Source organism: Anser anser (genome assembly GCF_964211835.1).
Source record: "Anser anser genome assembly, chromosome: 18".
NCBI lineage: Eukaryota > Metazoa > Chordata > Aves > Anseriformes > Anatidae > Anser > Anser anser.
This window is the reverse complement of record NC_139739.1, coordinates 3,665,753-3,679,978: the sequence shown is the minus strand read 5'-3', so window position 1 is coordinate 3,679,978 and position 14,226 is coordinate 3,665,753. Positions and strand designations below refer to the sequence as shown.

The 14,226-nt window shown below is 48.0% G+C and overlaps 1 protein-coding gene and 1 long non-coding RNA gene across 3 annotated transcripts; one reads left to right on the top strand and one right to left on the bottom strand.

Annotated features, from left to right (window-relative positions):
* Nucleotides 1–579: 579 nt before the first annotated feature.
* Nucleotides 580–13,821, bottom strand: KMT5A (lysine methyltransferase 5A). 2 transcript variants are annotated; one of them, XM_083804446.1, is made up of 8 exons: nt 12,963–13,821; nt 10,468–10,562; nt 8,275–8,431; nt 6,930–7,146; nt 6,078–6,162; nt 5,686–5,745; nt 4,481–4,671; nt 580–3,320 (listed from the first exon to the last, which is right to left on the bottom strand). In XM_083804446.1, the coding sequence occupies exons 1-8, from the start codon at nt 13,018–13,020 to the stop codon at nt 3,110–3,112; spliced, it is 1,074 nt and encodes a 357-aa protein (XP_083660572.1). In that variant the 5' UTR covers nt 13,021–13,821; the 3' UTR covers nt 580–3,109. The 2 variants fall into 2 exon arrangements, with proteins under 2 accessions (XP_083660572.1, XP_083660571.1); XM_083804445.1 differs by lacking the exon at nt 12,963–13,821 and adding an exon at nt 10,892–11,132.
* On the top strand, nt 10,912–12,802 carry LOC310883683. Its single transcript, XR_014573646.1, has 2 exons — nt 10,912–11,051; nt 12,454–12,802. It is a non-coding gene; the product is annotated as an uncharacterized lncRNA (long non-coding RNA).
* Nucleotides 13,822–14,226: the final 405 nt, after the last annotated feature.

Sequence of the window (14,226 nt, the reverse complement as noted above, 5' to 3'; positions counted from 1 at the left end):
TGCAAATGTGGCTCTGCAGAAGGTAGGAGTTCAGGCTCAGAATTTATTGGCAACTGTCCATTAGCAAGGTGACAAAGATGCTTGACCTAGGTAGGTTTGTTTACAGTTAACACAGCCAGTGCACTGAAATCATTGCTGAAATTATGAAGTAACTTTGTCATCTTCAGCATACTGATAAGCCTTGCTCACATGCCTGAGATTTTCTTGAGCATGGTAGCAGAGAAGGAAGTTGCTGTATCCTCTTTCAAGGGTTTAGAGTTAAAGGAAAAAAAAGAAAGTATCAGGCATTGGCAAGAGCCAGGCCACATCTCTGAATGGGAAAGATATAAACGTGTTCTGAAATGCAAATTCCTGGGTGGTTCATCCAAAGATGTATTTTCCAGGATCCAGGGAGGGGTTGGGGATTACGCCCAAAACCACAATAATTACACTATCCAATCTTAATGAAACAACTTCAGATGAAGTACAGAAATTAAACAGACGTCTGTAAGAGTACCAGCTTGATGAGGAGGTACAGAAGACTGTAACACAGCCCTTCTTTACTGTTAGTTGAAGGAGACAAGGAATGCTGCAGTTATTCAAGTTGCCACTGAAGATGTTCTTTATTGAAAACTAGAAGCAGGGGTTCACCAGTTAGAGTGGACAGAAGAGCACCCCAACCTCTTGCACCCCAACCTCTTGGGGCAATTCTTTTCTGGCACCATCATAGCTGCATTCCATCTGGTGTCAAGTGAACTGCCCAGCTTCTCTCAGAAGGGAAGCAAATTCCTTGGCTATGGTGGGTCGAAGCCCTGTTAAAGCAACCTTGCTGCCTCTGGTAAAGAGGAACAAGCCGTATGAAAGACGTTTAACTCCCAAGCCAAGGGCATCTTTCCCTGCTAAGTGCTTCAAACCTTATTTAGAAGACAAATCCTTCCTATAAGGCACAAGGATAAAGTCAGAACTCCGTGTTCCTGTGAAAATTATTTTGAAATATATACACACAAATATATATGCACACATATATACATACACTTGTATATATAGCTCCTAGAAAAGTAAAAGATACATTCTCAGTGCAATATCAGCTTTATTACCATCTTCCGATGCAGTGCTACTTGATTACCAGTTAAGCATTTCAGAGAAGACATTTTCCTTTTTATGTAAAATAGGGAGAGATTTTCCCTTTCTTGTTTACGAAAGTGATGCCGAAGAACAGAGGTTTTAAGCTATTTAACCTGATAGAGAACAAGCAAATGTTTAAATAGAGAACAAATAAAGAAGCATTTGATTCCAATTTTGACTTCAGGGAAGCACTCTACTAGAGCAGGGTACTGTACACTGCTGTAGCGTCTCTGTTACTGAGACCGGAGAGAAATCACTGCCAACTAGAACAAGTCAGCCAAAGAAGCTTACTTGTAACTCAGTACATGTAAGGTAACAGGTCTCCAGTTAATCCTTCAGAAATTGTGAAAATACAAAGGCTTTCTCTGCTGAGCTTGCCTAGTGTTAAATGGTAAATAACATTAAGCATTTAATGGCTAATGATTTTCACAGCTTTCTTTCAAAATGCTAACGATCTGCAATGGAGACAGGTACTATAGCAGCCACTTCATCAATAATAAATATATTCTTTATTTTACAGAGACATTGTCTTCAAGTTTTTAATTTAAAAAATACATCACTAAGCCACCTCTCTTGCTGCTGGAGCATACAACCACGATGTTGTTGCTGTCTAACCTATCACATAGGCAAGCATGTAAGATTGTCCTAGAGGGCATTAGCTGGAGCAGCTGCAGCCTTCAAGACGTGAGGAATAGAAGACATTAACAGAGCCACAGATCCCTTGCCGACATCTTCCAGCAGCAAGCGTGGCTGATGGCTCACAGCCATCTTCATCTACACACATGCCAAGCCTGCCTTGGCTAAAATTCCAACCGGTAAGAATTAATCTTTAACATAAAGGACCTGCATTGTATATTGCCCGCCTATACCACACATTTGGTTCTCCAACAGCCGTGTTACAAACATCTGTAAGATGCTAAGCGCTCAGCTCCCATTTAGGACAGTGGGACCAGACCGTGCTGGACAGACCTACAGGACCAGGCAATAAGGAATCTACTTTCTTCATTGCATGAACTCCATCATTACAGTTTGAAGCTGCATATGAAGATGACTCCTATTTTTGGAACCACTATGCTCTATTTCAAGCATTCACAGTAAATAAATAGCTTCTGATGTGGCTAGTTAGCATAGAAAGGCAATAAAAAATTTTTGGAGAGAGCTTCTTTTGCTTCTTTAAAACCCTCTAGGAGACACCTCCAAGAATCAGCCGTCAACTATAAAAAGGTACCATCTCAAATTTAGAAAATAAGTAACGTCAAGCATTGATTCTCACTGTGAAGTTACAGCTCCACATTTGTAATCAGTATCAACCCAGTCTATCAAAATCCATCCACGTTTGGCTTGGAGTCATTTCTCTGATGAAAGCAGCCAATTTGACCATCCATTTCCCTCAGCACAAGTGCATTTAAAGTTCATTACCAGAGACACCGCACTGGAAAAAACTTAGATCCCTAACACAGATTATTTGAGAATGATAGAAACAACAGCATCATCTCAAAAAAAATCCTGTCAGCACTGGGATGTAAAAAAAAGTCTGACAAGTAGACAAGCCATTGAATGTAGGAGTCAGCATACAAAAGTACATCTGCTGTCAAAGCTAATGCCAAGTTCATCACCCCACAAAACGGAGCATGAGATTTCATTGCAAAAGTAGAAGCACAACCCAAATGATTACGTTTCAATCTGTGCAAGTCCTCGCATGCTCAGGTGGCACTGGTCACTATGAAAAACTGTTCAGTTTTTAGGGAGGGTTTCCTTTTACAATATAAAAGTTTTGGCAATCTAATATCAATTACTCAAGCCTGCCTGGAAATCTGTAATAGGAATTTAAAAACTGCAAAGCAAAAAGGTAGTTTTCAAGGAGCTCAGAACACCATAAGCAGTCCACTAAGAAAGCTGAGGGAAATGAGGGCAGGAGAGAATAAAATAAAAATCCACTGACTCCTTGTAGAGCGCTCAGTCCAAAAAAAAACCCACACACAAAACCACACCCAAAGATGAAGAGTTAGTGTTTCAGCCATGGATGTGCTGCAATGGAAGCTTTGCTTCTGTCTCCATAGTCATACAACAGTTCTTCACCTGCTTTAATGTCTCTGGAAGCTATCAGTATGAGATGAGGCACACCATCAATGTCATGGAGCTTTGTTTGACAATTGCCACATTTGCTGTGATTAATCAGTCTTCCCAGACGATTAGTTTCTTTTGTAGCATCAACACTGAAAGAACAAGAACAGAGTGCAGGATTGCTCCATGTCACGCACAAGTCATGTCAGGGGACAAAAACCAAAGTGCAAGCCAGATAAAGATTTAGGAATTCACGCAAGGCTCAAAAAAATGAAGGAAAAAAGATCGTTACAGAATATTCATATGTTTAAACAGCATGTAAGACAACTGTGTAGGTTAACCAAAGTAATTCTGGGAGATTTGTAAGTTACCAGAAAAATGAATGCTTCAGACTATGTTCTCAAGTTGCCTGTTTCTAAGAAGCTCTCAATTGCTCCCGAGGAATAGCACAACCCAAATGCAGGATAACACCAGAAAGGCTTGATACCTTTGAAAAAATCTCCCTCAAGAAAATTGTGTCAAAGCTAAGTAGTCTCCACAGAGTAAGTAAGTGAAAAAGCCTCTACTCACAGAGGAGACTGAGAACACACAAATGCTACACATCCCGCTTCCAGAGACACACTCATCCTAAAGCTCTAGTGCCTCGCTGCTCTAAGAATTACAATGGCAGCTATTGCCATGACATCTAGACTGCAAGGCAGATACTCAGAATGCAGAGCTCTTCAAGGTAATTAACAGACAGATTAACTAACCCACACTCCAGTCTATAGTAGCCTCCAGTCTATAGTAGCATCAGCCAAGGAAGAAAGAAGGTTGTCTGAGCATTTGCTTTAGAAGAACTGGAGTTTGGGGCAAATAAAACAGCAAACAGTGATAAAGCATGCACATGAGGTTGCCAGGTACTAGAGAAAGAAAAGAGACCCAGGCAAGTACGGCTGAAGGAGGTGTTGCTCTTCCAGGGTCTGTCCTTACTGCTTTTCAAAAGAGTCATTACAACTCAGGAGAAGTAATCAATTTTACAGAACAGTGAGTTTAGGCAGAAATCCATGGCAAAGCTGTAAGTCTCATCCAAGCAGATACAGCTTTCCACATAGCTTGTGCTGTGCTTCAGAGATGAGGGCTTTGAGTCATCCACCATTCCTTTTAGCCTTGAGATACAGGAGGCTCTTGGACTGTGAAACGTGAAACAGTGCTCCAAGAAGATTCCCTAATTCATGGCTCCCAATAAAAAAAATTGTACGAAAACACAAGAAAAAACAGCATTCAGTATTTCTACCATTCAACTACTACACTTACGTCAAAAGAAGCTTACCAGTACGTTTTGCTGAGGTACTGAAAATAGTACATATAGCAGCCTGTGGATGGATCTTGAGCATACACAGCTTCCCGCTTTTTAGCATCAGTGATCTCTATGAGATCCCCATGATATTCAACTACAAATTCTCCTCGATTAAAGTGTTTAGTAGCAATTACGCCTCTCCCTTTGCCATCAATGTAATCAATCTGTTGAGTTGAAAAGAAAATCAGCTGGGAAATTACAAAGTATTTACATGACTGCAAATATGCCATTTACTAGGAAATCAGTGTGCGTCACATTTGTCATAAAAACTGCTACAGCATGGTACTTGTGTGTTGCCGACAGAGCCATGGAAGCACAGTGCACGATATCATGGAAGAAACAGGATGAGTTCAGAACGCAACCTATGAATTATCATGGATTTTGATAAAACATCATCTAATCAAGGAATTAAGAATTACTTTAAATAAATTACATACACAGAAGTTATCCATTTTTCCTTTTAAATTACCCCTACTGATGGACTAAGCTTTTCCATTTCAAGGGCACCATCAGCAGGCACAGGAAAAAATGTCAGAGGTACAGAAAGATCAATCACAGAAATTACATTTGTCACTCACTAGTGTATTTTATTACTCCCCCTGTGCCCCCAGCCTAACCCGGACAACCCTCCCACTCCAAGAAAGTTCTCCTGTCACTATCCTAGAAGATCCAGTGTTAACTACAGGCTAGTTTTTTTTTTGTTGGTAGTGTTTGCATTTTTTTTCTTGAGAATCACAGCTCTCTTGCACTTCCAGGAGCTACTTCTGCTTTAAACTCTAGAAGGGGTGGTCAGAGTAACCCAAACAGTAAGCAGCTGGTGCCAATAACTAACATTTGCTACCACAGGGAGGAGAACCAGTAGAATCATTTAGCTTCAGTGCCATAATGAAGAACCCACAGCAACTAGCTGCAGACAGGATAAGAGAATTTGTTACCATTCAGTGGATACATGGGCATTACCTTTCATACATATTACAATTAAGGGGATATATCTAACCCCATTTTTGGAAGAATATGGTCTCCAGAGTCAAATATTACCCATTCAAAATGAAAAGAGTGTGCTCCACTTTCATCTTTCAACCAAGGAACTGCAGCAGTTCCGAGTTCTGCAACTTTCTCTTTAAACAGATTAAGAGCAACAGACTGTGCACGGCTACTCGGGCTGGCACTGCGGTTACCTTCATTCCTTCCTCTTTCCCACTTGTAATTAGTTCATCTATTTTCCTCCTTTCCTCAGTCTGGGGAAGAAACGAGACAAAATACAAGACCACGTTATTCTTTCATAGTTTTTGTAGTTTGTACCACAGCTAAGAGGAAATGATTAGCCAGTGACATTCATTTTTCCAAACCATCCCATCCTCCTAAAATCTTAGATTTCTACCCCCAAAAATGTAGATTCTATCCTAAAAGAAATGGATCAACAGTTCTGTATTTTATTAGCGTTCTTAACAATACTTCCAGTGAACTGGCTATTGCCAGTGGAAGCCATTTACAGATAGTTATGCACCTTCTCAAATGTTCAATTAAATTGCAACATTATAGGCAATGTGATGTTAACAAGAAGCACTACCTCCAATTCAGATTTGCTCTTCCTGGAACTCCTTCTAACCGGGTAATAATCTGTCACTTTTCGATTTGGTGTTCTTCCTTGTGTTCTAGGGAAGAAGAAAAATAGGGTACACACATATCAGACCATTTCTGAAGTTACGCCTCTACAACAAGTATCTGTAAAAAAGTTTTCGCTTTCAGCTTGGTATGTTGAAAGCTGATCAGTATGAATCAATGTTTCTCATCACTGCTCTTCCTCCCAAGCCAAGAGCTACGTCCTCTACTAGTCCCTTATCCACAGGAATGAGATACCACTGGAAATCAACTGAAAGTCACATTACAACTCTGAAACCCCACTGGCCCTTCCAGAAGGCTCTCTAAAATTTAGGTAACGAAAACTGTTCGGCAAAGAATTCATTAATACTAGGTTACATTACTCCAACGACATGAGAAAGGGTTCCAGCTCAGCCAGAAAGCCACCATCTGCAATTAATCCAATATCCTGTTTCTGACAAGAAACACTCCCATTTGTCAACAGAAAAGTAGGTCTTAATGGCTTGTTAATTTCATTTTCTAGAGGTGATCAGCAAGTATTCCACTTGAGTTAAAATACACAAGCCTTGCTTGCAAGAAAAGGTCATCTGCAAGAAGATACGTACTTTACTTTGGGTGCTATTTTATACTTTCAAACATACTAGTCTTGAGGAAAAGCCATCTTTAAAATTTGTTCCCTCAAACATAGCCATTTGCTTAAAAACAAGAGAAACATTATTTGTAAGTCTGACTATAGCCCCTGAGCATAAGATGTAGGTCATGTCCAACAGTGCAAAAGGGCAGAAAGCAGAACAGCTTTTACAATTCGGAAGCCACTTACTTTCTCCTTGGTCCACGTTTTGTTTTAACCATCTTTTTCTGAGCTGGCTTTGCATTGGCCTCATCAGCACCATCGGAAGGCAGAGGTGTCTTTTCAGTTTCTGCAGTTTCTTGGTTTTGATCCGAAGAGGGTACCGAAGTATTGCACCCACTTTCTTTATCTTTCTGGTCGTCTGGTTTCATAGCACCTTCTATTATATTGCTACCGTTCTTTTTTTCTGGTGACAGGAAAATAAAGTAAGGCTCTGAACTCAAGATCATCTATACCAGAGTGCTTTTAAAATGAATTCCAATGGTTTCTAGTCCTGTCAAACAGGAGAAAGAGGAAGGGAATGAATGATACAATCTCTTTGTGCTAGAACCCAGACAGACCGTTACTAGACTCTTGAGTAGTCATTGCTACACTACATGCAGCACAGAGGGAGGCACGAACAGAGAAAGGGAAAGGGTAAAACAGAGCTCAAGTACTTGGTCGTGATCGGAAAACCGAGCAGCAAACCTGACCTGAACCCATAGCACCTTCAGTGCAGTATTTGAGACAAGTGCTCAGTTTGCCAGTCAATGCCTTCGGCATTCTAAGTTATCAAGTTGCTGCTGATGAATCAGCACCCCGCACTGAAGGAGTGTGAGTCTCTGGATCCTGCACTGCTGTGATCAATAGCCTCGCATGCTGGTACAAAGCGGTCAATACCACTCAGGAACCTGAAGGACAGGCACTTGCAAGAAAAAGCCTAATCCACACCCATTCCATTGTCTTTGCTGAGTGCATCGTACCTTGAGCTGACCACATCCTCCTGCTCAGCTCACTGATTCAGAGGTAAATAAGCATGCTTTAAGACTGAATAAAGTTTTTATATACGGCAAATTACCAGGCTGAAGCCCCACATGACAAAACAGATGCTTCAGTCTCCCTAGAGAAATGAAGCACAGCTGACAGGCGACAGCTCCACTGCACAACAGGCTACAACATCTTCACCTTGTTGAAACTGGGGAGCTAAAGCTTGTAAGCTCCCAGAAAGCCTCATGCTCCCTGCGTTAAATGGGGCTTAAAACACATTTTGCTACAACTGTTTGCATCAGAACATTTTGAAAGATTACCACAGTTAACAACCACACCTTTAAACAGAAACCAGCTAATTTGTTTTCTCATCAATGCCCCGTAAATCCATGACCTAAGTTTTGAAAAGGATAAGGACACCATCACCCCCGTAGAGTCCGTTTGCTGATAAGAGCTGTAGGACTGGGAAAGCGACTGGGGCAGGGGAGCTGCCAGGTCTCCTGAAGTTCTGAAACCAGGGGGAAAAAACAATGTCTCGTAAAGCCAGTAATCCAAATATCACGCTTACCATCTCCTTTTCTGTTGGTTTCATTTAGTGTTTTGCCCTGACATTTCACCTCGTGATACATGACCGAGTTTTCTTCTTGAAGTGGGGGGCGAGCACCAGGAGTTTTGCTAGGATTCAGGTAGCTGTAGATTTTGGATTGACCAATAAACACATTCTCCTAGAACAGAGCCACACAAAAATCAGTACGTTACAGACGTGCCAGGAACCTCCAGCTGGCACCCACAACACCCAGCAAAAACAGGGTTAACAGCTGACTGTGCCAACGGAAATTATATTGCTGTAATGCCACATGTTTGCTACCGTTGCTATTTCTACTACATGAAAACATAACTGTGGTAAGCACTTGGAGAACTTTACTAATGCAAACTTTCAGTTCAAGAAGACGCTCATATGAATATCCCATCCTACCACATTTCATAACTACAGTTTCCGTCCTGCGCTTCAGAATGTGAACTCAGAGTGCAAGCCAAGCGAAGTACAAATAACACAGCAAGAACTGCCCAAGCCTCGGACATATCTCTCACAGTCAGAGAGGTACGAGCTTGCCCAAACACTCTCATAAGGCGTCAAATATCACTGCCATTAATTATACGCTCTGCTGAGCAACACTGAAGACAGGAATCAGTTTTGGACAGCCTACCTTGAGTGACATCTCTCAGTAAGGTCTGGGAGATAAACAATGCTATCTTTTCTTCATCCGTTATAACACACAAAGTAAAGCGTAGACGTTGTTCATGGCACAAGAAACACAACAGAGCCTGGGCAAAACGCTTGGTCCCAGGAGGGAAATGGTGAAGGGCTCCAGCGTGGTTAAACACCACATAGACCAGGGTTTGTGTGTGGGCTCAGGCTCTGAGAACATCAGCGGTGAGGAGTACAGATTTCGCAGTTCCGTGGAGTTGGGCCGCCTTTGCTTTTATGGTCTCTGCCACCTGGCCAGGCCTGACCGTGCTGCATGCAGAAGGCACGCGGATTGCAACTGTAAACCTCAGCATCTGGGCAAACAGGGGCAGCTCAGCCAGAACAAGCTTGCCTTGGCATATTTCAACTCAACTAAAAGCACTTACAGGCACTGCAGCCCCAGATGAAACAACAAAAAAAATTGCATCCTTGTTAAGCACACAAAGGTTCCCATTGGTTAAAAAAACAAAACAGCTCAAAGATGCCACTTGACTAAAGTAATGCTCCAGTGTATGCTGTCCCATAAAACTAGTAAAGCAAACAAAGCACACAATAGAATACAGAAGATAATTTTAATAGTTAATATGACATGAGTAACACTCAAAGTAAGATCAGTTAAAGGCTCAAATCTTAGACCATAAACAAGTTTCAGTAAGAATTAAGATTACAGCAGAACAACCTGAGAAGGAGCAAGTCCATTGGAGCCTTCCCTCCCACGGAAATATTACCAAAGAGTCTATCAAGAAATGAGACTTGCTTCTTTTAAAAAGTACTTTAAGGATTAAGTACTGTGAAAACATTGCATTTTAACAAATGCAAGCAGTGAACCCTGCACTGAGAAAATCTTTAGGTTTAGTGAGAACCTGAAATATCAGCATTTCTGGAAAAAGCCAGAAGCAGCCAACTGCAGCAGTTCACCTGCCAAGGAAGCCTCCTGGCTTTGAGCACGCTGTTAAGAGGCACCAAACAGCCACTTTTTCAGCTCGGCCTCCTCCCCCATTCCCACCTCCCTGCCTGCTACGCTCTCAGGCGCAGAGGCACGGCTGCCACGTCTTTGTCTGTGCCAGGCTTCAGACCCAGCGCAAACATTTTCTCAGCACAGCAGAGCACGTTAAGAGCTGCTGAGGAAGGCTGGGTTTTGATGCAATACCCGCGGTTATTTCCATGGAGGTTTAAATGCAACGGGATTACCAACCTCTGGCTAGACGCCTCTAGAACGACCACAGGGCACCAGAGCTGTCACGAATACCGCCCAGCCTGGGGCCTGCCTGCTGGCTGACAGCAGCCCCCGGCACATGCAGGGCAGCTGGCAGCAGGGCACAGAGGGACACGGCCGCAGCCTAGCTCCCCCCACACTCCCTCCGTTCCTGACCCACCCCAGGAGCCCCACACACCCGGCTCCCGGGGAGCTGAGGCTCCGCACGGCCGCCCCTGCTCCGCGGGGGGAACCCGAGGGGCACGGCAACCCCCGGGAGCCTCCCGCCCCGCTCCGGGCCCAGGGGCAGCGCTTACCCCACCGGCCCGGGGGCGGCCGGGGCCCTTCCTCTCGGCGTTCTCGGGGCTCGCCTCCTCCACGCCGCCCGCCCTGGCCTTGGGCATGTTCTTCCCTAGGAGCGAGAGGAGAAGAGCGGCGGCTGAGCCATGGCCGGCGCTGCCTCCGGGCCGCCCTCATCGCCCGCCCGCCGCGGCCTGCGCCATGTTTAAAGGGCTCGCTGCCTCCCGGCAGGCCGAGCCGCGGCGGCCCAGCCCCTTCCCGGCGAGCTGCGCACACCGCGCGGGGGAGGAGTCCCGCCGGCACCTCCCGGGAGGAGCCTCCGCGCCCCGGCCGCCCCGCGCCGCCGGGAGCCGCCTCGCCCCGGGCGCCGCCTTGCCCCGCGCCGCGGAGGCCCCGCCGCCACCCCCGGCCCCGCCGCCTCCCTTCCCCGAGCCCCGGCACCTTTCGCCATGGCGGCGGCGCGGCCGGGCCCGGCGCTCAGCAGCCCCCCGCGGCCGGGCTCCGCCGCCGCCCTCCCCGGGAGCTCCCCCGCCGCCGCCAACTGCTCCGCGGGGAGACGCCGCACCCTGCGCCGCGCTCCCATTGGTTCAGAGCGCCGTCGGTAAGCGCTGCCGCGCCCTCTGATTGGCTCTCGTGGCTCAAGCCCGCCTTCTCCGTGTCAAACGGAGCCGGGGCAAGCTCCCGGGAACGGCGTTTAAACGCGCGTTCCGCGGGCGCTGATTGGCCCGCGCGAAGGGCAACGGGCGCTCTGATTGGCGGAGCGCGGAGGACCGCCCCCAAAGGCGCGGGGCTGCGCCACGTGGGTGGGGGCGGGGAGGGCGACCCCGGGGCCGGGGCCGGGGCCGGGGCCGGGGCCGGGGCCGGGGCCGGGGCCGGGGCCGGGGCCGGGACCCGAGCAGGAAACAGCGGGGCCGCCTCTGCCGCCTGTAGCGCCTGCGGAGCTGTCAGCGCCCTGCCCGCAGCGCCTGCGGTGAAATAGCGGGAGGTTACCGATGTCCGGACGGGACTAGCAATAAAACCCGGGGCACGGGGGGAGCACCAGCGGGAGGCCGAAGGCTCCTCTCCGCTGTCAGCATGCGGGCGGGAAGCTGCCACGCACGGCCTCCCTGGTGCGTAGGCAGAGCGGTGACACCGAGCCGCAAGGCGCCGCCTGGCCCTTTTCTTTCTGCCCTATTTCCCTTCCAAGGCTCCTCCGACAGCAGCTGTCTGCGTGCCCAGGGCGACCCCTGAGCCTCCGCCGTGGCACCGAGTGGTTGCCCACTGACGCCTTTGCAGGTTTTTCCACCCCAATTCACGCCGCGCTTTTGGCGTGACTACGGTGTCACGGGGAAAAATACCGCATGAATTGTTAACGACGGTTCCCTTCCTGCAGTAATTTGGGAATTGTACTCGTAATATCCCGGGCAACCTCTGGAAATTCCTTTCCTATAGTTTCGCTCAGTTTATTTATTTATTTTTTTTTAAATATCAGATATTTCTTGATATTTTATGGATGTGTATGCTAAACAAAGCAACCGGGTTTGCATCGAAGCCGTCCAGGCCGCCGCTAGAGGGCAAAGCAAGCTAAATAATTCTCATCTCTAGAGCAACAAAGGAAACGGCGTCAGCCCCAGCTGGCCCCCGCTCCGCAGCACGGAGCGCTCACGCTGCGAGCCCGCAGGACGGGCCGGCTTCCCCGCGCCAGCTCCTCCTTTTTGGGGCCATAAAGCCGGCGCCGAGGGGAAGTTCCAGCGTTATGGGGCCGCAGCCCACGGAGGCTGCGCAGCGGGGCTCCTCCTCGCACCAGCTGTGAAACCCGGGGACCCAAACCTCATCTCCCCGAGAGCGTCGGAGCAGCTCCTCGGAGCGCTGCCTTCCGACAGCGAAACGTGAAATGGACAGCAAGAGAAATAGCGAGCAAGGCGCTGGGTTTGCTCAGAAGGGAAAGAAAATCTTAGAGAGTAAATACACCCAGTCTCCATTAACACTTCAACTCCTTTCTTAAACACTTTTTTTTTTTTTAGGACTGGTTGCCTCTGAATCTGAAAGTTCAATTTCTTTCAGATACGCCGCAAAGATGTGCTTAAGTATTTCCAACTGAGCACGAGTGATTGCTGCACGTCTCGCTTTCTCACCTGTCAAATTTGCAGTGAAACATCACAACATTTACGCAGATTACTTCTCTACGAGATGAAATGCTGACAATTTTGTGTTTCAGCCACTGTACCTCTCCCTTGGAAAGCAAGTAAAAATAAATGCCTTGAGGGTAACTGCTGAGCGCTACGCTAAGCAATGTTATTTTACAGAGTTGTACAGTAAAATGTTAGTAGGCATCAATTACATTTCCCTGATTATAAAAATGCATTCAGAGTAGCATCTGCCCAGTGGTAAAAAATATTTTCTCTAACCAAAATACATTTGGTGACATACTTAATTCGTATTTCAGGTCATAGGGAAATAGTGCTGCAGACAGCTCTTCATGTGGTAATTACACGTGAGCAGGGAGTAGCAGTGCCACCAGCGGGTTACTCACCTCCCAGTCGAGGATGATCATAAACTCTGCTCCCAGGCCTCTTTTCAACCCAAGACATCAAAAATGTCACTTTCTTGTCACGACTGTGTGGAGCTGTACGGATGCATTTAGCGTTAAATACACGGCACGTGACCTGTACTTCTTTGTGCCTTTACTTGAGGTGTGTAGAGGGCAACAGTCGAGATGTGAGGTGCCATTTAAATTGTTCTCATCTCTGGCCAGACGTCTGTCATCTTTTCCTCCATTTAGTGTCTGAAGCATCACTGATTAATCTAAATTACTTAAATCTTAAATTGCCTAACTTTTATTGCTTGTTTTTTGTGTAATAAAAAGAAGGGGGTGGACTTCGGTAAAATTGAATGAGCAGTCCTTAACATTTTAAGCAGATTTCACGACCGCCCACACTTTATGCCTGCTTCAACTTTATGAAAATCCTTCGAAATGGCTGCGCTCTTACACAACTGGGTAAACCTTTTGACGGAAGACTTCCTTTTAGCAAAAAATCGAGTCTGAGGGCTTTCAGCGGCACAAAGCTCTTCCCAGATGTAGAGCCAACCCGTGCAGCCGGCGGGCTCTCAAGCAGCCAGGTCTTTGCGGCAGCCGTTTCCACACCCTGCGGCACACCCGTCAGGGCCGAGCCGGGGGGGGGCACGGCCGGGGGGCGCCCCCAGGCCGGCCTCGCCCGCATTCTCCTCAGGGGGCCGGGCAGCTCCTGTCAGGGGAGCGGCGGGAACGGGGCGATCCCCGCCGCGGGGGGGCGCAGGAGTGTGCCCAGGCCCCGTGGACCCCCGGACGGCCCCGGAGACCCCCGGACAGCCCCGCGGGTCGCGGCGGGCCGGGGCCAAGCCCCCCCGCGGCTCCTCAGCACCGTCCCCGCTCCTCCGCCTCAGCACCGCGCATGCGCCTGAGCACAGCGCCCCCCCCCGCGGCGCCTCAGCAGCGCGCACAAGCACAGCTCCCCGTCGCCTCAGCAGCGCGCATGCGCGCGAGCACCACCCTCGCCCAGCCGCCGCACATGCGCACTGCTCCCACCCCGCAGCACTGCCCCGGCCCCCCCCTTTTTTCTTCCCATGGTGCCCCGCGGGAGGCGGGTCTCGCGAGAGCGCCGCTTCTCGCGTCCCCGCCGCGGCCGCCATCTTGGAGGCGCCGGGATCACGTGACCGCCTGCAGCCGCTCGCCTCCGCCTTCCCCTCCCCCACCCCCGGGAACCGGGCCCGGCCCGGCCCCTCCCGGCTCCGGCCGCCGCCCCGGGGCTGGGCCCGGC

What these genes read in the sequence shown, in the direction of transcription:
- KMT5A (XM_083804445.1), bottom strand. Translation starts at nt 11,033, where the DNA reads ATGGGAGCGCGGCGCAGGGTGCGGCGTCTCCCCGCGGAGCAGTTGGCG. An exon ending in CGCCGCCGCCATGGCGAAAG is followed by an intron (nt 10,563 to 10,891) that starts GTGCCGGGGCTC and finishes TCTCGCTCCTAG; the next exon opens with GGAAGAACATGCCCAAGGCC. An exon ending in GCCGCCCCCGGGCCGGTGGG is followed by an intron (nt 8,432 to 10,467) that starts GTAAGCGCTGCC and finishes GCTCTGTTCTAG; the next exon opens with GAGAATGTGTTTATTGGTCA.